General features: G+C 45.5%; 2 protein-coding genes across 7 annotated transcripts in view; one reads left to right on the plus strand and one right to left on the minus strand.

The window, feature by feature from the left end:
* Positions 1-1,105: 1,105 nt before the first annotated feature.
* PEBP1 (phosphatidylethanolamine binding protein 1) lies at positions 1,106-11,107 on the plus strand. Its single transcript, XM_074205936.1, has 4 exons — positions 1,106-1,291; positions 5,818-5,927; positions 7,769-7,869; positions 10,109-11,107. The coding sequence occupies exons 1-4, from the start codon at positions 1,157-1,159 to the stop codon at positions 10,324-10,326; spliced, it is 564 nt and encodes a 187-aa protein (XP_074062037.1). The 5' UTR covers positions 1,106-1,156; the 3' UTR covers positions 10,327-11,107.
* Positions 11,108-15,763: 4,656 nt separating this feature from the next.
* Positions 15,764-23,390, minus strand: part of TAOK3 (TAO kinase 3) — a 238,801-nt gene continuing 231,174 nt past the window's right edge. For all 6 annotated transcript variants that reach the window (XM_074205939.1, XM_074205941.1, XM_074205938.1 and 3 more), the window contains exons 20-21: positions 17,119-17,301; positions 15,764-16,557 (exon numbers count right to left, since the gene is read on the minus strand). In XM_074205939.1, the coding sequence (XP_074062040.1) occupies positions 16,396-16,557; positions 17,119-17,301 (345 nt within the window). In that variant the 3' untranslated portion in view covers positions 15,764-16,395. The remainder of the gene's footprint in view (positions 16,558-17,118; positions 17,302-23,390) is intronic.

The following is a 23,390-nucleotide window of genomic DNA, read 5'->3' on the forward strand; positions in this document are numbered from 1 at the left end:
CTCCCTCCCTCCCTCCCTCCCTTCCTTCCTTCCTTCCTTCCTTCCTTCCTTCCTTCCTTCCTTCCTTCCTTCCTTCCACTTTTGGGACAACCTGTAGAGTAAAATAAATCAACTTACTGACAATACCAGAAAGTATATGGTTCATTACTTCCCTGTTTCTTAATGACAACCTAATTAAAAGAAAAATGAAGAAATAAAGTAGGGGATGTGCCCATTTGTAGAAAATTTGGCCCAAAGGGCCTTTTCCTGGGCACGTCCTTGAAGGGAGCCAGTGGGGTTTGGGGAGCCGGGTGGTGGTGTGCAAGCTTATTTTGGGCAGCATGCTGAAGAAGAGAGGGGAAGGATTTTTCTGGATCTGGGAGAAAGGGGAGGTTGCCTGCAATAGCAAAAATCAGATGCCAAAGGGGCAGGTGGTGGCACAGTGGACAGAGCACCGGCCCTGGAGTCAGGAGGACCGGAGTTCAAATGCAACCTCAGACAGTTCATAATGACCTAGCTGTGCGGCCTTGGGCAAGCCGCTGAACCCCATTGCCTGGCAAAGAACCCCAAACAAACAAAGATCAGATGCCAAGGCGGCTTGCAGCAGGGCGCAGCGAATGTCTGCAAAGCAAACTGGCCCGCTGGGAGACGGATGTTTATTTTTAAAACTCGCCAGGGGCTGCCCAGTGCCCGGGACGCGGGCCACTGCGGCACCGCAGGTGGACCGAGATGTAGGGGAGGAGATGAGGCAGAAGAAAGGCGGAGCTTGGCGTGGCCTTGCCCAATCAGAGAGCAGAAAGGCGAGGGGCTTCGCTCCTTACTGAATGACTACGTGCGGGGCGTGGCTCGGTTTGCGCTCCTCCTAGGGTTCAGGGCCCGCTTGGTCTTCTTCTTAGTGGCAGTGGTCTAGCCCAATCCGAGAGCAGGAAGGGAGGCTGGCCAGCGTGTGAGTGGCCATCCAGGGAAAGAGGCGTGGCTCGACGCGCAGTTCCCGGAGAAAGACGGGTCGACCTAGCCCAATCCCAGCGCAGAAAGGCGAGGCCGCCGGCTCCTGATTGGGCGTCCCGCGGGGTGGGCGTGTCCCGGCGCGCGCCCGGCCTCGGCCCCCGCGCCTCACGCGGCATTCTCGCGCCGTGGCTCGCGCCGGGGTCGGTTGGGCCGTCCCGTTCCGTGCGCCATGCCGGTGGACCTGGGCCTGTGGAGCGGGCCGCTGAGCCTGCGGGAGGTGGACGAGAAGCCGCAGCAGCCGCTCAGCGTCAAGTACCAGGACAGCGAGATCCACGAGCTGGGCCAAGTGCTGACGCCCACCCAGGTAGGCCCGGCCCGGCCCGGCCCGTGGCGGCGGCCGGGGCCAGGGGAGAGGCCTGGGCGGGCGCGGCGGGCCGGGCGCCGCCCCGGTGCCCGGAGGGGAGACTGAGGCCTCAGCGTGGGGCCCCAAATCCAGCCCCTCACTGAGACCCAGAGGGGAGACTCATCCAAGGTCACCCAGTTAATAAACAACAACCCTGAGATTGGATTTTTCTTTTTCTTTTTTTGCTTAGTATTTATTTTTTTCCCAGCCAAATTTGTAAAACATGCTATTCCACGTACTTTTTTTAAGCCTTGAGTTCCAAATTCTCTCCCTTCCCCCCATTGAAAAGGCAAGCAATTCGATGCTGTTTGTATGTGCAGTCACGCAGCCATTTCTCTATTAGCCATGTTGTGAAAGAAAACACTGAAAAATAAAGTGGGGGAAAAAAAAGTCTGCTTCAATCCGTAGTCAGCATCAGTTCCTTCTCTAGCATTTTTTGTCCTAAGTCTTTCGTTTAGATAAGGATTTGAACTCAGATCCTCCGGGCAGGGGGCAGCTAGAGAGAATGCCCAGAACAAGAGCTGGAGGGTCTTGTCTGTGGAACAGCCTCTCCCCCTCCAGGCTTCCCTGGATTCTTTTTTAATCAGTTTTGATGGATGTCTTTTATTTCTCATATTACTGTAGTGATCCAAGTAACCCCCCCCCCCAAGAATCAACACCTAAAATAAAAATATCCTCTTTTCTTGGGTAGTGACAGCAGTTACTGCATCCTCTCCTTTTCTGTTTTGTTGGTGTATGTTGATAAGGATGTTTTCCTTGAGGACTTCTTTAGGTGCCTCCTAGAAATTTTGGTACAGTGATTTATCCTTACCCTTTTCTTATATCGTTACCTTTTTTAGATTTGTCCTTTGACCCATTTATCATTTGGAATTTCATTATAAAGTCTTCATTTGAGGCTATGTCTTTTGTTTGTGGTTCCTAACCAGTTATTATTTTCATTGCACTGTGGTCTATAAATATGGTTCCAAGTAGAACTGAGGATATATATATATATATATATATATATATATATATATATATGTATATATGTATATATGTATATATGTAATATTTGTTTTCCCAGGTAGGTAATAAGATTAAGACTAATTATATAAATAATATGGAGAAAAGAGAGACCAAATGATTATGGGGTCATGAATCAGAGCATGAGGATGTGGAGTAGGCACAAAAAGTAGGTGGATAATGAAGAGGAAGAAAGAAATCCTTTTGAAAAGGGATACAAATGCTGGAAATGTTAAAATTCATGAACAGACCTAGTTGAAGGGGAGGAGAGAAAGAAGGAATCTGTTTATAGCTGAGACGAAGGAAGAGGAGAAGAATTACATAACCAAATAAAAACAGGAGAGAAAAAGGAACTAATAAGCAAAATTCCAGAGAAGGAAGTAACAAACTAGAGGAGGGGATTTGGGGAAGAGAGCCAGTGGAACAGGACCATCTTAAAAAGTCTTAATTCTGGTTTCTCCAGGAAATTGTTCAATTCCATAGTCTCCCCCCCGCCCCATCCCCAGATCTCTGAAAACTGTTTCTGTTAGATTTATCCAGAATTGAGAGAGGGCTGTGACTTTTTGTAGCTCTCTGATGTTTCTTTTATGAATTAGGGTATTTGGAGAACTTATTTATTTTATTGACATTGGTTTGTTGTCTATGGTTCCTTTCAGCATAACATAATTTTCTTATTTCTTATTTTTATTTTTGAATGTTTTGCTTTTTCAGATAACATGATGGCAACTCTTATTTTTGGATTCACTTGATGCATAGTAAATTTTTTTCTCACTTAGTTTTATTTTGTGTATGTCTTCATTTAAAATTTTTTTTTTAAGATTGTAGGGTTTGATTCTTAACTAATCAGTCACTCATTCTTTCTAATTTTATTGGATTGTTTAATCCTTTTACATTTAAAGTTATGAGAGATTTTTTCCTTTTGTTTTATCTATTTTCCCCAAGCTGATTTCCTCCTTTTCTGCTGTAAAAAGTGCATCTATACTCCTTACTTTACTTTAATCTTTTTTTTTTTTTTAAGGTGGCCCGGTTTCCACTGGCTCTCTTCTCCTAACCCTATTCCCTCCTCTAGGTGTTATTCCCTTTCCCTTTGAAATTTTGCTTATTAGTTCCTTTTTCTTTCCTCCTTTCAGCTGATTATATAATTCTTTTCTCTTTTTTCCTCAGTTAGATTCCTCCTCCTCTCCCCTTCAAGCAGGTCTGTTCATGAGTTTTAAAAATTTCATTATTTTTGTCCCTTTCCAAAAGAGAGTTCTTTCCTTCTCATTATCCATCCTCTCTCTGCCTACACCCTCATTCTCTGATTTATGACCCCTAAAATAATTTGGTCTCTCTTTTTTTCTCTATAGTCTTCATATAATCAAAACTCCAGGGGACAGCCATCCCCAGGGTTCCAACTTCCTCCTCCCAGAGGCACCAGATCTCCCTGGGCCACCCCCACAGCAAGGTCCCCATCTCTTTTCACAGACCATCTCTTTAGGAACACTCATCAGTGGAACCCTCTCCCACAGTGAAAAGCTTTCAGTCTTTCCCTTGTCACCTTCCCCACTCTCAGACTCCACTTCCCCTCATTATCCCTGAGGTCCTCTGCCATCTGACTTGCCCAAGGTCACACAGCTGGTAGGAGTCTGTACTAAATGCAGCTAAGGGCATGAGTTAAGGGCAGCAGCCCTGGCCTAGCACATTGGAGGGATGGAAGAGATGACTTTTCTCAGCAGGTCTCTTGTTTCCTGGAAGGGTTTGACCCTAGTCTTGAGTGCACTTGTGGATCTGTAAGAATATAGATAGAATGATGGCTCTAGTAAGAGCGAGCTTGGAATAGACCTGTATATGTCCTTGGAAAAGCAGAGTTTATGTCCCTAGTGACTTGGCATCTACCAGGTTGATGGAGGCTTGAAGAGATGACTTTTCCAGGGCTGAGGTTGAATCATAGAATCCAGAGGAAGGCCCCTCAGATATCCTTTGGTTTCACCTCCCCCTTCCTATCCCTTCCCTTTATACATGAGGAAACTGAGGCCTGCATGCGAGCACTATCAGACTCTGCCTTTTTGTAGTGGCCCAGGTAAAGTTGCTGGAAGAGACATTTTAGCAGTTTTAACAAATATTCTGTTAAACAGCTTGGGCCAGTTTTGCTGACTTTTTTTTCCCTTCCTTTCCTGCTAAGAAAGAGAAAACACAAATTCATGACCTTTCACGCCCTGTCTTGCCTTGTTTTGGCAGTAGTTTCCAAGGTAGGAACATTGAGCTGGATTGGAGTTATTAGCCTATTTGCCTCTGTCCTGTTGTGACTGCCCTTTTTTGTTGGGTGGGTGGGGGGTCCCTGGTAGTTGAGCTGCAGCAGCAGGGATATTCACCTCTCCTGCTGCATAAAAGAGAGAGAATGGGGGAAATCGGGACCCAAGAATAGGAGCCGGACCCTTTACTCCCAGGCCAGGGGGCAAGGTGTCATCAGCCTAGGCTTCTCTTCAACTCTCTCACTTAATTGATGTGACTTTGGGTGAGTCTCTTTACCAAAACTGGAATTGTGTCTACTAACATTGTATTTAAATAGTACTTGCAAAGCATATTACATGTGTTATCTCATGGAATTCTCACAATCACCTTAGGAGACAGGGGCTTTTTTAATCTTTTTTTTATAAATGAGGAAGCTGAGGCAGACAGGTTAAGTGACTTGGAAAGAGGCAGAGGCAGAATTTGAACTCATCACTTCCTGATTTCGAGTCCTGTGACTTGGCCATCATGCCATTCTATGAGATCGTGTGTAAGTTGGACCAAATGCTAATTTCTATTCCCCTGCAGTCTTCTAGAGTTATTGCAAAGAAACTACATTACAAACTTGAAAGGGCTCTAGGGAGGCTCCTGGGGCTGTAGGTGAAGAGACCTTAGGGCCATCGACATCTGTTAACCCAAGAACTTCAGGGTAGACCTTGTGGACCGCACAGTGCAATTAGAATCTATAGTTGGAGTCTGGGCTCTGATGTTCCTGAGCTTTGTGATCCTGGATGTGTCATAAACTGCCCTGTGCCTCAGTTTACTTTTCTAAAGCTCATGGAGTTCCCTCTTCAATCTTATAGTGCCCCCCACATGTAAGCTGCTATCACTAGGCACTTACTAAGCACCCACTGGTCTTTAAGATGCCAAGGTGTTCAGCCCCTGCCCTCCAGGAGTGGGGAGCCAGGGAGGGGAGAGCCAGTGGGAGAGAAGGCCTCTCCAGATGGTCTGCCCACTGCTGAGGGTCTGACATTATTTTGGGACTTTTGGGGAAGTTGCCCTCCTCATCCTGGGGAGGACCCACAGAGGACAGGCTGTTCCACAGCTAGATGGGAACATTCCCCACTTTGATGGTTCTTCCTCTGGGGGATTGTTATCTTTTGTGATTCTTATGATGCCAGAACACAGCCCAGGGAACCTACACAGAGATCTGAGTGAGTTTGTCTTTTCCCCCATCCCTGTTACCTCACGACCATTGACCAGTTGTTTTCCTGCAGGTGAAGGGCCGTCCAGTCAGCATTGGATGGCAGGACTGCGACCCCTCGAAGCTCTATACTCTGGTCCTCACAGACCCAGATGCTCCCAGCAGGAAGGACCCCAAATTCCGGTGAGTTGGAAGATGGTGGGATGAGGATGCTAATCTTGAGGCTGACCCCCCACAGCTGAAGCTAGTAGAGGTTGATAAGGTGCTGTCCTTGAAATGACCCCAGGCCACAGGGTCAATCCTTAGAGTCTAGATGGCGGCATTGAGCATATCTTGTGTCAGTCCAGAGATGCAGACAATGCTGACTTGGAATCTGAAGGATCTGGGTTCAAATCCTGCCTCTGAGCCATTGGTTGTATGGCTGCCTGGGCAAGTCACTTAAGGTCTCTTAGTTTTTTCATTCACCAAATGGGCCTAATGATATCATCTCCCTCAGAGGCCTGGTGTCAAGATTGGGTGAAAATGTCCATGAACAGCTTTGCAGAACTCAAAGCTTCATCTTCCAGTTTGTCACTCACTCTTGGAAATGTTGTTAAACCATTGGTGAATGGGGAAGCTGAGATTAAAGTGACCTGTCCAGAGTCATACTGGCATAGGCTGCATAGGGTCCCAGAGCTGAATCAGCTCAGACCTCAGGGACAAGGGCTCCCATCACTGCAGTTAATTTAGCACAGTATTTTTTTCCCATAGAAAGCCACTTCTCTAATGTTCAACTTGCTTTTTTAAAGAAAAATTATTTAAGGTAATGGGGTTAAGTGACTTGCCCAAGGTCACACAGCTAGGCAATTATTAAGTATCTGAGGCTGGATTTGACTCCAGGGCCGGTGCTCTACCCATTGCATCACCTAGTTGCTCCCTCAACTTGCCTTTTCAGAAAACCTGTTAATAATCCCTATATTGTCTTTAGAACTTTCTGCTTCCTTCTGTTCCCCTCCCACATCACCACAAATCCTTCCCAATGGAAAAGCCCTTGTCAGCAACACCCCCATGGCTGTGACCAGAATCTCCTTCCTCACCTTCAGTCCCTCTGACCGATCACCCTAGGAGTAAGCATCTGAGCCTGGACCACAGCTCCTTCTTCAAGAGGATGCTGTGTTATGTGGCACAATGGATTCATTCACTTGGTGAAGGCAACAGATTTTGAAGCCTCTGCCCTCTGAGAGTCACCCTCCATCTGGGTTGGTACCCTGTCTACCCTAGGGACCTCGGCTTTCAGTGAGACCCTGTCCCTTATTTACATGTGGAGAAACAGGCTGATCTTGTGGCACAGAGATACTTTAAATGAGTTTGGCTCCAGAGCCATGAGTTTCCAGTGGACCATGTAAGGAATTGATCTCAGAAAGTCCGATTATGCTATTTAGACCTGGAATTAGGAGAGTCAAATCTTGGCTGTTGGTCCCAGTAGCCAGGCTTCACCTCTGTACCCGGGGCTGTGAGACAGCCCTTCTCTACCCACAATCCCATCCTGCTCTCAGCTGGCTTAGAGAGTGCTGTGGGGTTGGCCAGACCAAAGAGTTGGTCTTTCCCATAGGGCTCCTGCAGACCTGGCCACATTCCATAGCTCCTCAGGGCAGTCTTGGGTCCAGCTGAAGGTTGTGGGTGGCAGCTCTGGTCTCAGGTCCTGCCTCAGACACCTCCAGCCCATGAGACTTTGGGCACATCACCTCAACTCCCTTGCTGTTTAGGATGGGATGGCTGGACTAGGAGCTCTCTCATGTCCCTTCAAGCTCTAGGACCCAGAAAGGGGCCCCAGGGAAGAAACCACTGATGAACCTCCAGGGTGTGGGCTTTGGATCTGGCCTTAGCCTTGTCCAGCCAACTTCTCTCTCTCCTCCCATTTGCTTATCATGAGAGAAGGCCAGAGGTATTGTGGAGTTCTTCCTGAGGGCTGAAATGGAGCCTCCAGCCTTGGATGGGCTTGTACAAGAACATCCTGAGTTCTGACTCTTCTTTTTTCACCTCAGGGAGTGGCACCACTTCCTGGTGGTCAACATGAAGGGCAATGATATCAGCAGTGGCAATGTCCTCTCGGATTATGTGGGCTCTGGCCCCCCCAAGGGAACAGGTGAGTCAGGAACTGAGCCTGGAGCTCCTCCTGGGCCTAAGGATATGGATATAGATACTGTGTCTGGCTTATCACAAGTTATTTGAATCTACAGTTCAGTGTTTAAAGACTTGGTAGGTTCATGGACGAGCTGGGAGGGGCTAGAACTGGGGATGTTGGAGCTGGGGTTACTAGGAATTGGCTTAAGAGTTTTGGTGGGATGGGCATCTTCATTGGTAGATGGAGTTTGCACTCTGGCGGTTCTGTGTAATAAAGTCTTGAGGGAGCTGTCCTAGTTGCTCTGAGCTGAGCTCTCTCAGGAGTTCTTCAGGCTTCTCTGTCTGCGACCTCCCAGCACTCCTCATGCTTGTGCAACCTGCTCCTGGGGAAGGAGAGCTAAGCTCACTTGGGAGTTGGGGGGGACCTTGGTTCAAACCTGTCAATGGCAGGCCTTTATTAAGTGCCTGCTGTGGACCCCTTACTGGGTGGAGTTAGGGAGACTAAGAAAAAAATGAAAATTCCTGACCTTGAGGAGCAGATGTTCTGATTGGAGGGATGACCCTGGGACCTGTGAATGAAGGTACCAAAGAACTGGCCGGCGCTGCCTGTGTGGGCTGGGGAAGGCCAGGCTGGATCTGTCTGTTTAGGAACAGCTGCATGAACCCCTCCCCCTCACTCCCCTCCTTTCATACTGGATGAAACCAGCCTGGAGATGCCTCCTGGCTGTGTGAGCCCGGGCAGGTCATCTTTTCTGTGCTTCAGTCTCCTCATTTGTAAAATGTAGATTGATTGACATGAAATGGGGTTGTCATAGTGCACCTGTGTTGGAGTGACCAGCCCAGAGTCCTAGTGGGATAGTGATGGGTCACAGAGCTGGGACTCAGTCCTTCATCCTCTGGCTGAAGAATGTTAGCTTTTTCCCTTCAAAGAGTGGGATCCAAATTACCCTCCACAGCCAGGGGAGGGGGTGCCCAGGCAGGGTGGGCGGGCATCCCAGAGAACAGCTGGAAGGGCTGCCTTCTCTGAGGCTGCTCTTGTTAGTTCCCTACCCAGCATTTCGGCATTTCAGCTCCTGTCTGAAATAATGACTTTCCGAATCTTTGTGGGGCAGGCTTAGGCAGGGAGGAGCATCCGAGGCAGGACTGGGAACCCAGGTCCTCTGTGCAGCCTGGGGCTTCTGAAGCTTTGGTAGTGGGTCAGGGAATCCCACTGAATAGAGTTAGATATTCTGCAACTCCAGGTCAGGGGCTTCATAATAGCAAGACTAACAAGACGAACATTGATAAAGCCTTATTATTTGTACGACCATGCTCTGCTATGATCTCATTTTGCTTACTACCCTGGGGTCCAAGAGCACTTTATCCCAACTCATTATGGGGTCTGTGGGGAATTTCAGGGAATCCATGAAGTTGGATGGAAAAAAATCACATCCTTACTTGAATTTCCTTTGTTATCATTGTATTCATTTAAAAATTTGTTTTGGGGCCAGCTAGGTGGCGTAGTGGATAAAGCACTGGCCTTGGAGTCAGGAGTACCTGGGTTCAAATCCGGTCTCAGACACTTAATAATTACCTAGCTGTGGTGGCCTTGGGCAAGCCACTTTAACTCCATTTGCCTTGCAAAAAACCTAAAAAAACCAAAAATTTGTTTCTGAGAAGGCATCTGTCCTTCAGCTTCCCCAGGTCCCCCAAGGGCTCCAGGACACACTCCAGGTGTAAAGCTCTTGTTCTAGGTCTGTGGTCCAGGAACTGTGTCCTTCCCCTCTAGGTGGGATAGGGCATCAGCAGCTTGGAGCCAGCCAGGCTCCAGAACAGATGGTGCTGGGCTGCCTCAGCTTCCTGAGTGACCATGGACATGGACTCCTTTCTGGGTGACCATGCACACACATCTGGCCTGGCAGTGCTGGGCGGAGAGAGAGGATGATAAAATTAGAGGCTTAATTACGATAGCTATCCCCAGGAGAAGGGCATGTGTTCTAATTAAAATAACCTGCCAACCCACTTTTTATAAAACCCAGAAGATCCTTGCTTGTGGGATCAGCCAGTTGGATGTGGACCTTGCCCTTATTGGACCCTTCAGGCTCAGGAGAGGGCTTGTGTTCTGGCCAATCTGCAGCTGGGTTGGGCCAGTGGGAAGAGGACTCAGCCTGGCTCTCATTTCCCCCAATTCCAGAAGCGGGAGGCAGAATTGCTAAGGGGGATGGGAGGAGTCTTTGGGCTTGCCAGCTGTGCCCACACATCTGCCCCCTACCATTCCTCAGGTCTTCACCGCTATGTGTGGCTTGTTTATGAGCAGAAGGGGCCGCTCAAATGTGATGAACCTGTCCTATCCAACCGCTCCGGGGACCACCGGGGCAAGTTCAAGGTGGCTTCCTTCCGCAGCAAGTACAAGCTTGGGGCCCCCGTCGCTGGCACCTGCTACCAGGCTGAATGGGACGACTATGTGCCCCGGCTCTACGAGCAGCTGGCAGGGAAGTAGGCCCTGTCAGCACATGCCCCCTCCCCTGGTGATGTGAATGGATGTCCTTCCCCCTTATTCCCATGGACTGACTTGTCAGTCATCAACTGTCATGGAGTCTTTTCCTTGTTATAGGGGGTGGAGGGGGTCTGGGTGTAGGATCCACAGTTTGCTGACTTAATGTGTTAGCAAATAGTAGGTGGGGGGAGGGAATCAAGGTATTAGTTAAAGTCGTAATTGGCTTCCTAACATCCTAGTGGAAAAAATAAAAATAATCCATTAAGATGCTGATAACTGAACATAGGTAGAAAGTTGTTGATAGTTCTCAAATCTTTATGCATCCTGTTCCTGGTATCACATTTTTTTCCTTCTGATATGTTAATGGACAGAAACTGGATTTGGAGGGTCCAAGAACCATTTGATGGAAAGTTTTCTCTTCCAAGAGAACCAGATCGATGGGGTTCTTTGCCACTGTCTCCTCTTTTAAAAATAATTCAACTGACTTAATCCAGCCTTTAGTCTCTTATTCCATTGGGAAACAGCTTGGTGAGTCCTTTAGTGCCATTGGCAGCTGGAAAGGCAGTGGTGGTTTAACTAAACTCACCCCCCCCCCCCCCCCCCCCATCCTCCCAATTGAAAGGTGTACATGTGCGGGTGGGTTAGAGGTGTTTGCTATGCTCACATTTTTGTGTTAAATCTACTGCAAATCTTTGTTGTATGGGAAGCAGGACCTGACTTAGCAACATTTGTGTTCAATTCTGCTGTTTGCTTATTGTTGAATTAAAAAAAAAATGGAGTGGAATACCTTGGCTGCCTCCTGATTTCTTTCCCCTCATACATGGTGCTGCAAGCAAGGCATGTGTGATTCTTGTGGATGGCTTCCTTTGACCTGGAAGGAATTTCCCACAATTCTTTGCAGGTAGCCAGATGGCTTCAGGAAGCATATAGGCTCCAGGCTGGAGAGCTGGGCTTCACCTCTGACCGATGTGTGAACTTGGACAAGTCACTATCCCCATCTGAGGAAGAAGGTGTTGACTTGGGGGTCTCTGCTGCCCCTCACTGCCCTATTTGAGCACCCTTGTCTCCTGACTTGGCAGTGATGCTGGCAGGACCCTCCTGATGAAGAGGAGCTCAGTTTACCCCCTGGCTTGGGCATTATCTGTGGGACCCCTCTTCTGCAAAACGAATGGTGGGCCCAGATAGTTTGAAATCCCCCTATCTGTGATCCTGAGGTGGAGCATTTTCCTATCTCATACTCCACCTCCTCTTGCCCCAAAAGAACACAGCTTCAGCTTCAAAGTTCAAGCCCGATGTCTTCCTTCTTATAGATGAGGAAACTGAGGCCTAAGGTCATACCACCTAGTCCACTGTGGAGCTGGCACCCAAACCCAAGATGAGGGTCACCCTTCACTCATCATGCATTTACTGAGTGGCTGTTGGATACTAGGCTCTGCCAGGCTCAGGGGCACAGTCAGAAGAATGAGAAGCAGCCCCCTGCCCTCTAGGAGCTCACATTCACTGTGCAGAAACATCAGACAGGATTGTTTCCTTTGAGGAATTGGATTTCCCACAGGATCATAGAGTCCTACCCCACTGCCAGTGGGGTCAAAGCCTCGGGTGCACCTATGCTGGCAAGGGTGGTGATGGTGGTGGCGGCGGCTGGAGGCGGGCAGGTTGTTCAGGTTGCTTCATTACAGCTTCTTAATCCTGCAACAATACTGAGTGTGTGTGTGGGGCGGGGTGGGGGGGATGTGCGGGTGGTGTTGGAGAAAACCTTTATTTTCCCTTCTAGCTGGAAAGAGCTCAAAACAATGGAATCTCTGTCAGAAGGACTGATTGAGTTTCCTTAGTCCCAGAGTAAGGGTTGAGCCTCAGAGCAGAGGGCCTGGTCACAACCCAGCCCGAGGAGGGGACTCGGAGGTCATCTTGTCCAAGACACTGAGGCCTTGAGATGGAGAAGTGATCTGGGACTTGTTTCTGTCTGTTAAAGACTGCCTCGCTCTCCTTCACTGATTGAAGGCTGTTGCAAGACCCTTGCCCAGAGACACCAAAGAGTTCAAGGCCTCCCGGGGCTCCTTCCTCTCCTTTTGAGTGTTTTGTTTGCACAATGCCCATTATATAGTAGATGCTTAATAAACTGCCTCAGTTCAGTTTAATAAGGCCACAACCCCGAGGAGCTGCAGGGGCCTAGGAGCTTAGAAGACCATCTGCTTAAACAATTAATGTCACTAAAGGGGAAATCGGCCCAGAGAAGAGAAATGATTTACCCGAGGTGACAGGATCAGTGGCAGGATATGAACCCACATCTCACCACTTGGGAACCTGGATCAGCAAATCATCTGAAAGCCGTTGTTACCCCTCCGTGAATGAGTTTAGTCATTCATTAAAGAATTTGTTAACTTCGAGTGGGGGCCCTTGGTTTCCTCATCTGTAAAATGAGCTACCAGAGACTTAGAGCTGTAGTAACCTCAGTGGTCCTGAGATTATGACCCGACTTAATAGGCAAGGAAACTGAGGCCCCCAGGGAGGTTTACAAGAAATTTGGTTCCTGCTACCTCTAAATCTGGGAACTTTGATTCCAAGATAATTTGTACAAATTTTGTATGCTTTCATTTGGCTGTGGCCTCTGTCTATGCTATGCCACATCTTACCCTGTTCAGGACTCATCTGTTGGGTCCTTGAACCAAGCACTTGCTAGCTAAAACAGACCAGAATGGTGGGGACTGGACTGTCCAGGTTACAAGAACTGAGCAGAGTTGTCCGTCCTGGCCTTGGGTTGGCCTTGGGTCAGCCAGTCAACAGGAAGCAGAGGGATACTAAGAAGGCCGGCACCTTGTGCTTCCAAGTACTGTGTGAATGTTCACTCTCCTTAGGCCTGCCCTCAGAGCTGCTGCTTCTTCCTCAGGCCCTTGGTCCCGAGCCCTGTTTGCATCTGCCCTCCCATTGGCATAGCATAGTCCCAGAGGGATGAGGCAGAGGTGGCAGAATCAGGTGCAGTGAGACGTGGGACAACCAGAAGGAGAGTCCTGATTGACTTTGGTCCACTGCTCCTTGGAGGGTTGCAGAGACCCAAAGCCTCGGGTTAGGTCAGGGGTGGTCAATGTTTCCATCTCCAAATAATACATAAAACATCACAAAGGGAACCGATAGAAAAAAATCTTTTAAATGTCCCCAGACCCCAGGATAGGAACTACTGAGTTTATACCCATTTTATCATCTCCATATATTTCAGAAGCATGCATGTAGAGGATAGCTAAATGCAGAGAAATCTTAATTAGCCAGAATGACAAAGATTAGGGATAGATTAATTTCCAGGCTAATGGAAGAGCATCTTTCACAGGTGCCTGAACCTGCTCCCTTGTCCTAGTGAAGTCTTTTTTGGACCTGATCTGTGATTTCATTGAGAAGGTCCAGGTGAGGACATTCTTTTCCCCAGTGAAGATCAGCAGACTCTCAACCAGCCTTAGAGGTTATGGGACTTGCTGGTATGAGGATAGTGTGACTTGGACCCAGGTCTTTGTGACTCATCAGACTGACCGTGAGCTAACATCTGTATGACATTTTGCAAGCCCCAAGACACCAAGTACACCATGTTATTTCTCTAATGAATGGAAATCGCAAGGTTGCAAGGCTCTCGTTTTAATTGTCCTATTAGGCCCAGGAGAGTGGAGAGGTTTGGGACTGGCCATTTTTACCTAAGCTCTGGAAATGGGGACTTCAGAGGCTGACAGTTCATTAAGTTTTTTTTTATGCTAAAAATTTTCAATGACAAAATCTATTTTCCTCCAAGAACATGCAGAGTCAAACAGAACACATTCTACTGGTCAGTCACATTCTGCATCCTGAATCCACTCTGGAATGTGATCAGCCCTCTTTGATTTCAGAGAAAGACTGAGGCAAGGCCGTGTCAGATGCAGGATCTGTCAGGCTCCAGTACCAATGGGGGAACCTGCTAGCTAGGGTTCTGGGTAAAAGAGGTTTTGGGGCAAAAGCAATACTCCAGCAGCAGACCATCAAAAATACTGGGTTACAGCCCCTTCCCACTTCCCCTGGGACTGATAACCAAGTTACACACCTACCTTTGCCCTGGTTTTCTCCTTCCACTGATGTGCATGCACCTGCTCAGGACTGACTTGATGGTAGTGCCAGGCTGGTCCTTCCATGCAGGCTGGCAGTCCATCCTTGGGACCATCTTTCAAGGTTTCTCTGGTCCAATAGGGTAGGACCAGATAGACTAGCTGAGAAGCCTCTCTTAAGAGGACAGGAGGCTGTTACCTGTAGAGCTGGCCATTCCTCTCTCCCAACCTCCATGTCTATTTTCTGAGGGGAGAGAGACCCCCAATTCCTACCCTTAGGAAGCTATGGAGCATAAAGACCCAGAAAATACTTTTTTTCTTTTTTATTGATATCTACATTTTTATTTTGCAAGGCAATGGGGTTAAGTGACTTGCCTAAGGTCACACAGCTAGGTAATTATTAAAGTGTCTTGAATCCAAATTTGCTCAGGTCCTCTTGACTCCTGGGCCAGTGTTCTAGATACACTGTGCCACCTAGCTGCCCCAATACTTACATTTCTTCTTTGTTGTTGTTTTTTTTTTGCAAGACAAGGGAGTTAATTGACTTGCCCAAGGTTACACAGCTAAGTAAGTATTAAATGTCTGAGGTTGGATTTGAACTCAGGTCATCCTGACTCCAGGGCCAGGGCTCTCTCCTACACTATTTAGCCACCCCCATATCTACATTTCTAACTCCTCTGTGCTAGGCTTCAGGATGTGCCCCCCTTCCCAGGGCCAGCTCAAAGCAAAACCAGCTCCAATGACACAGCGAGACATTGTGATGAACACTTTTATTTACAAATATAATTAAAAGCTCTGACAGTTATCATGCTCTTCCTTGGAACCTGAAAAGGGTTTTTTGTTTTTTTTTAAAGTGCATGCAAAAGAAGTAAAGCATTTCTTTTAAACCGTTTTTTATTGTAAGAAAATACACAGTTTGAAAGTGTGAATAATGTAATATTTATGACCAAGAGATGGGATTGGGGGGTCATGGGAGGTGGGGAAGGAGATAGAAAAGAAAAAAAGATAAAAGGTCATCTGGTTGAGAGACAGTGTTCGATTCCAAATAGTGAATTGGAAAAGGGCGGGTGGGGGGGAGGAAGAGGACGAGGAGGAGGAAGTAAAAAAATTTGATCAGAGAAACAGTTAAAATACAATATGAAAATAAGTCATACCTCTCCTTAAATTCCTTCTATACACAAAATACACGATTTGCTTAAGCCCAATTTGTGCTACTGGGAAATCTGTGAGCTCTTTTAAATGTATTCACATCCTCTGCAACAGCAGAAAATGATTATGATACAATCAGAATATGCTGAAGGCAAGCGAAACCCTTGCCAGCAGGTTCTTAAAAATCACAATATCTCTGCCCCCCCACCCGCCCCTCCCCAACCCCAATCCCCAAAAAAGTAATTAATATGTCACCACTGATATGTACATCACAATTAGATTCTGTAAAATGTATCAAATTTCTCAATCTTTAATAATAAAACTTTTTTTTAAATTCCTGATGAATAAATACCAAAAAAAAAAAAAGGAAAGAGAAAAAGGAAAGAAAGAAGAATGCAGCAGCTATTTAAGGTGTAAGGCTGCGGATATTGTGTCTCTCTCCCCCTTGGCAATTAGAATTTTTTTTATGATTTTTTTTTTGCTTGACTTTCATAGGTTGGTGGTAATGAATGATTGCTTTAAAGAAACATACATCCACTTTAAAAAAATTATTTGTTGGTCGGTTGGTTTTGTTAAAACTGTCTCCAAAGTTTTCACTGAAACATTTTATAATCACATCAATACTGTGACGTACTATGAATAAAAGAGTGGGCCGGGGGGTGGCCAGCACTGAAACTTGACACGGGGGGAGGAAGGGGGCCCCTGATGGAGTAAGAATATACAGGCACTAGTCCGACACGATGTCAGTAAGAGTAAGAGAGAGAGAGAGCGCGAGAGCGACGCCCGTTCCAGTGGGGAATGTGGTTTTTCAGGGTTTTAATTTTCTTTTTTTCATTTTTTTTGTAAATGGCAAAAAAATTTAATCTCATCTATAGTCCTCCTTAGGGTAATCTAATGTAACCAAATTCCCAAATCCCATTCGAAGGCTCTCCATGTCAAAAGTTTCAATCTCACGCTCTTGTCTTTCTAACAGAAACTTGATCCTCTCGCTGCGTTCCTTCTGAAGGGCGGCCAGCTCCTCTTCAATCTGAAACAGATAATAGGCATTAGTCTCTCACAAATGGGGTCCCTCAAATTCTGCACAGGTCTGTCCATCCACCCACCCACCCACAAGTCAGTCAGGGTCTAATGGGTTCAGCGGGGGCCTGGACTGGAGGCTTCTGCTCACTTCCATCACTACCACTAGGACTTCACACATCATAGGATCATTAATAGGATCAATTGCTGTAAAGGACCTCAGAGACCATCAAATTCAGTCCCCTTATTTTAGAGAGGAGGAAACAGGGCCAGAAGAAATCAGCCTAGGTCTAAGGAAGGGACCTCAGAACTTCCTTTTTTTTTTTTAGATAAAGAATCTGAGGTTGGGAGGTTGAGAGATTTGCCCAGGGTCACCCAAGACAGTGGGGTCCAAGGGGCAAACATCTAGTGAGGTTCTCAGGATCATACTTTACAGATGAGGAAACTGAGCCCCAGCTCATGTCGGAGGGAGCCTCAGAACATGAGTGTCCAGGCTTTCAGGTGCAGGTCTCACTCCCAGGCCAGACTGCCTTTCTGAAGCAGGGTTTAAGCAGTTCTCCAAACCGCCCACCTTTTGCTCAAGATGTGCCCTTCGAAGAGACACCCTTTGCTCCAGCTTCTGGAGCTCCCGCTCATGCTGGGCCTCCGTCTGCATCTTGATTTTGCTCTGGTAGGCGTTGAGCAGCTCCATTTCCTGCTGTAGCTGCAGCCGAAGGGCCTGGCACTCAGCTTCTTGTGCCTCATCCAGCCTTAACTGGGGGGTGGGGGGGTGGGGAACAGACAGAGAAGACAAATCAGAGCTCATCCATCAGCTCTCCCCTTTAGTGTTCCCTAATGTCACTCTCCCCTTCTTGATGTTGGAACTTAGACCGAAAGGTCAAGTATAAGGTTGGGGAATGGGTCATCAGCCCAGGGGACCACTGAGGTATGGGTATCGAGAAGGAGTGATCTCTTGCTTCCTGCAGATATAATAATGATAACTGGTACTTATATATAACATCTACTATATGCTAGACATTGTATTGAACTCTCTAGAAATATTTTGTTCAATAAACCTGGAATATAGGTGCTATTATTCTCATTTGACAGTTGAGGAAAATAAGGCAGGCCATCATTAAGTGACTTGCCCAGGATCCCATAGTATGTATCTGAGGTTGTATTTGAACTCAGGTCTTCTAGACTCCAAGTCCAAAACTCCCATCTCCCATACCATCTGATTTAACAGAGTCAAACACTCCAATCTACTGATGAGTGACCCTTAAGGTTAGTTAGATCAGGGGAATTCTTAACCTGGACTCCATGAACTATAAATTTTTTTTGATAACTTTAACATAATTGGTTCTCTTTGTAATTCTCTGTGTGTATTTTATTTGATGTATTTAAAACAAAGTCCAGTGGCTCTACCAGATGACTGAATGCCTGAGGGTTTGGGGTACAAAAATGGTGATGAATCCTTCCTGTAAGCCACTCCAGCAGCCTTCAGGCTAGAAATGTGTATGTCTCATCCATCCATCTATTATCCATCTCATGATGCCTTCTCTGCTTCACACAATGTCCCTACTAATTGTCAAGGTAAGAATAAAGGTTTTTAGAACAGTTTAAAAAAAGGAATCAGCCCAGTGTCTCTTCTGAGTAATTGAGGGAAATAACACCTAATATGTAAAATGAAACCATTCCATATCCAAGGTGATTTTAAATCACTTCTTGCTGTTTACATAATTATGTAGAATTCTCTCCTTCATTTCCTGAAGGTGAAAATGGGGTTTAGAATTAAGGGGCATTGCCTTATTGAGAGTTCCATGATGCATTTGGCAGGGCTCAATTGGTCCTGAGTTGCTTTGTAAATAACTTCTAAGACCTTTCCAGCCTCCCTCCAGGAAGCTGGAAGGAGTCTGAGAGGTCATTCTAATTCAGTTCTTTTGATTTACATGAAGAAACTGAGGCAGTACAGAGATTTGAACTCAGGTCTTCCAATGCCCAATCTGGCATTCAGAAAGGAAGAGAGCTAACAGTGTCACAAAAACCCAGAAAGGAGAGAGTGACCCAAGGGTGTCACAATCATCAGAGAGGTTAAGGACTGAGAAAAGGACATTAGTGAGACAGTGCCTCCCACCCCAAGTGAACAGAGCTCAATTTTTAACAAACTTCAAGGTTAAGAAATAGGCTAGAGAAAGTGAGGAAACAATAAAAAAAAAGATATCTGACCATGAAAAACTACTATGGTAGCAGGGAAGACCAAGACAAACTCAGAAGAGGATAGCAAACTCAGAAGAGGACAGCAGTGTGAAAACACCTACTACCAAAACCTCAAAGAAATCTGTGATTGGACACAAACCCATTGAGAATTTCTAGAAGAGTCAAAGAGTTAAGAGTTGTAGAGGAAAAACTGGGAAAAGAAATGAGAGTGATACAATAAAATTATGAAAAGAGAATAACTTGGTAAAAGCATTGTCATTAGTGTGATGAAGTTGGGAGCAGATTGCAATAGGTTGAAAAGTGAGTGAGAGAAGAAGAAAGGAATTAGAGATAGGGAGCACAGATTTCCTTTTCTTGATCTTGGCTGAAAAAAAGGGAGGAGAGAGAATGAGAGCGGGAGGGGATGGTAGAGGTTTCATTGTGCAAGGTAATAAAGTAGGAACTTAGGTATGGATCTAGATAAAATTCTTAGACTATTTGCCATGCAGAACTGGTCAGGATACTGCAAGGCTTCACAGGGGAGGTTTCATCTGAGTAGGAAGGAAGTTTTGCAAATGGAGATGATGACTCAGGCAATTCCAAACATGGGGAAGAACAAAGGCATGGAGAGAGGAGAGGGCAGGGCATCAGTGGGACAGAAGGCAATTCAGTTTGGTTGGAATGTAGGAAACACCCTAAAGCATTGAAAGAACTGGTGGATATCACGAGTAGCTGTAGAACTGGAGAGGGCCTTCAGAATCATCAGTGCCTCCTAATGCTTCTAGGATTAAATAGACTTTCTTCAGCATCACATTTAAAGCCCTTCCCAGTTTGAGCCAATTTGACTTTCTAGACTTCATGTTGCTTCATGCCTTTTTTGTTCTAGTCAAACTGGACTATTCCCAAACTGGATTACTAATTGTTCTTATCTCTGTGCCTTTGCACAAATTTTCTATATACTTGATATGTACTCTTCAGGCTCATCTAAATTGTCTCCTCCTCTAGGAAGCCTTTTCTGATTCTTCCATGGTTGGTACTCTTTCTCAACTCAAATTGTACTTATTTAGGTTTAAATGTATGTGGCCCAGTGAAGAGACATGAAGTCAGATCCTGTCTCTGTCACTAGCTATGTGATCCAGCTTGATTACACATCATTCCCTTTACTGTAAGGTCAAACTGGACTTCTTACTGTTCCTCAAATGGCAATCCTTTCCACTCATTACCACCACCCCTACCCCCTTTCTCTGAGGCTCCTTGAAGACTCCGTTCTATTGACAACTTTTACAAGAAGCCTTCCCTTATGGGTGGTCTCCTACTCCTCCCAAGTCATATCTATTTTGTATGTATCGATATTTGTGCAAGTTTTCTCCCCTGGCTAAAACAGGGTCTATTTTGCTTTTATTTTTGATCCCCAATCCCTACATAGTGACATAGTAACTTCTCTATAAATGTTAGATATTACTATTATTATTATTATTATTATTATGTGATATAATAATGATAAATTTCTTAACAGTACTTGGTATACCATTATAATTATGTAAATGCTAGCTATGATGATGAAAAGATTCCTTGGAAGCAATTTAACAACCCAAGGCTAAAGGTTTGTAGATGACCCAGAATCCTTGACTTTTTCCAACAAAAATTAGAAGGTCCTAGCCCTGGTGAGCATTGGACAGCATCACAAAAAATAAAATGAATGACATGTCCCCAAGAGATAGGGATCAACTTACTGAGGTAGTAGTCATTCTGGAATCAGGTGGTTAAGTTGCAGTTAGACCATTGACTGGCTTGAACACAAGTTAAAGTGAACACCAAGAAAAGATGAAGATAAGGATACTATGTGAGATCATGAGGTCATAATACTCTCACAGTCCAACCTACAACAAATTATTGCCTCAGAAAAATGGGAAGTACATGAAAAAAAATCAGACTTCTAAGAGAATCTAGCATAGTCTTTGAACCTCAAGATACCCAAGGTATAAGAGGATCTCTACTTCTTGAGACTCAGATAGCAGCCGTAATGTTGCTTAATTTTGCATCTTCAACTGCTGCCATCTTGAGATAAGGCTAAGGAGCAGGCACTGAGGTGGTTGGTCTGGTCTCTGGGTGCCTCATCTTCAGTCATTATTTGCCTCCACTGATGTCTCACAACTGTAGAAGAGCCAGGTCCTCAAGGAGCAGACAGGTTCAATGCCAAAGGGTGATCATTAAGGTAATCCTGAACTTCAGGACACCAAAGGTATCAGGAGACCTTTACTTCAGAACTCAAGAGTTCAGGAGACCAGGGCTTGGTTCATATGTGGGGTTTGACTGAGTATGTATGATTCTATCCCATCTTGGGATGGACATAGAACAATCTGGTCTTCAGGACCAGACTTGCAAGAGTTTATTGATTCAGACATTGTCTAAAACCCCATGCTGTCTCAATTTTTGCTTTCATCAGTTCCCGTGGGTTCAGTTATCATCCCTATGCAAATGATTCCTAGCTCTAAATATACAGGCCTTGTCTCTTTGATGAGCTATAGCCATGCAACACCAAAACTGCCTCATGGATATCTTAAACTGGATGTCCCATAGACATCTTAAACTTAACATGTTCAAAACAGAACTCATTTTCTTTCTTCCCAAGGCCTCCCTCCCAATCACCCAAGCTTATTGGTGTCATTCTCAACTTCTTGTTCTCTAGAATCCTCCCTTCTCCTCATTCTACCCCCCCCCCCGCCCTAACCTCCATATCCAATCAGTTACCAAGTCTCACTGATTCTATTTTCATCACATCTCTTATGTATGCACCCTTTTCTCCAACTACCACTCTAGGGCAAGCCCTTATCATCTCTTGTCTGGACTATTACAACAGCCCATTGGTGGGTCTGCTTGCCTGGCTGTCTTTCCATTCTAGTCCATCCTCCATTGGACTGTCAAATTAATCCTCCTAAAGTCTATCAGACTGTGACACCTCACTACTCAATGAATTTCAATGACTTCTTCTTATCTCCCATTTTTACTCCTATTCTCCTCTCTGTGTCTCTATCTCTCTCCTATATATGTCTTAGATGAACAATTTTGCCTCCATCAGTCTTGAAGGCAGGAGTTGATATTTTAATTTTGTTTATTTCTTTTCTTCATATCCCCAGGGCTTACATAGTGCCTGGTTGTATGGTACAAGCTTGGTAAATACTTTGGATTGACTTCCAAGCCCACATCTCCAGACTTTGGGGTGACAAACTGTGGAAGTCAATGCATCTGCCTCCCAACTGATTCTCTGCTCAGTGATCACAGAATCCCTGAAGATGGAGAACCTGATCTATGGGTTTTCCTGATCCCTCCCTTGTGACTCAATGTCATTTCCTAAACAGAAGATCCCTTCCCCTGATGCTTCTCCCTGTTTTGTTTTTTTCATCCCTAATCACCTCTGCCCCACCACCCTGTTTCAGTTCACATCTTATTTGGTCTTTGATTCTACTATGCATGATGGAAACTCCCCTCTGTTATTAAAAAATTCCCCTTGGGAAGGTCAGGGTGTGCAAGTAGATATTTATACAAAGAAGGAAGGGGATGGCTAATATTTGAACCTTACTCTCATCTGAACTGGTTAAAGAAGGGAATAGGACAAATGCAATTATAGCTGAATACAAAATATATTTCATGCAACAGGGAAATGGGAGAAGGAAAGGGAGATGAGTAAGTGGAAGGGATTCTCTGTGAAAAAATATTTTTTGAGGGGGCAAAAAATAGAAAACTGAGAAGGCGCCCATAAATTGGGGAATGGCTGAATGTTACACTATATAAATGTGAGAAGAAGTGATGAAGGAGATATCAGAGAAGCCTAAAGAAATTTGTAAGAAGATGCAGAGTGAAGTGACTAGAGCCAATGGAAATATTTATTCAGTGATAGCAATATGTTAGACAAACAACTTTGAAAGAATTAGAAACTCTGAGTGGTATAATTGCCAACACAATTTCAGAGGATTAATGATGCTATCAAATCTAAATAGAAATGTTAAGGGCTCAGAGAGCAAAATGAGATATTTCTCAAAGCAGTTTTGTTTTGTGTATGTGGGGGGGGAGGTTAGGGTGGAAGGGAGAGAAGGCAGATTTTTGTGGAATTTAAAAAATATGTAAGAAAGAAAAAAATAATCATAAACTTCCCTTGAGTCTGGATCACTTCCTCTTACACCCTCGTCTTCTGTAGCTCCTGGAAACTTGATTCTCTCCAAAGAACATAGCATTCCTGGCCACACTCTCTTTTGGGTGGTCTGTTTTCTCCTATTCCACTGACACTCTGGGCTCCACAGAGACAGGAGTGGGCTTACTCAGAACCTCCTTCTGTCACTATCACTTTGTACCTCTCCTCTCTTAAGTTCACTCCATTTAAGTCTACTGCCAGGATATAAACAATTTCTAAGTCATTCTTTCTCCATTCTCAAACAGTCATCAATACACAGTCTTCTTCACTTTCCTCCTCTGCCTTCCTGCTCTGAGACTTTAATAAATAGCCAGGTTGATGTTTCCTCACAAACCTTGACCTCTCACAGTTTAACAATCTCCAACTTTCAGGGCCAACACCTTCCTTGACTATCCACATTGATCTCATCAGTTTTCATAACTGCATAACCTTGAAACTTCTTGAACTCAGAAAATCTCTTTTCTGTCTCTGCACCTTGT

The sequence above is a fragment of the Macrotis lagotis genome, chromosome X, assembly GCF_037893015.1.
Source record: "Macrotis lagotis isolate mMagLag1 chromosome X, bilby.v1.9.chrom.fasta, whole genome shotgun sequence".
In the NCBI taxonomy this organism is placed as follows: domain Eukaryota; kingdom Metazoa; phylum Chordata; class Mammalia; order Peramelemorphia; family Peramelidae; genus Macrotis; species Macrotis lagotis.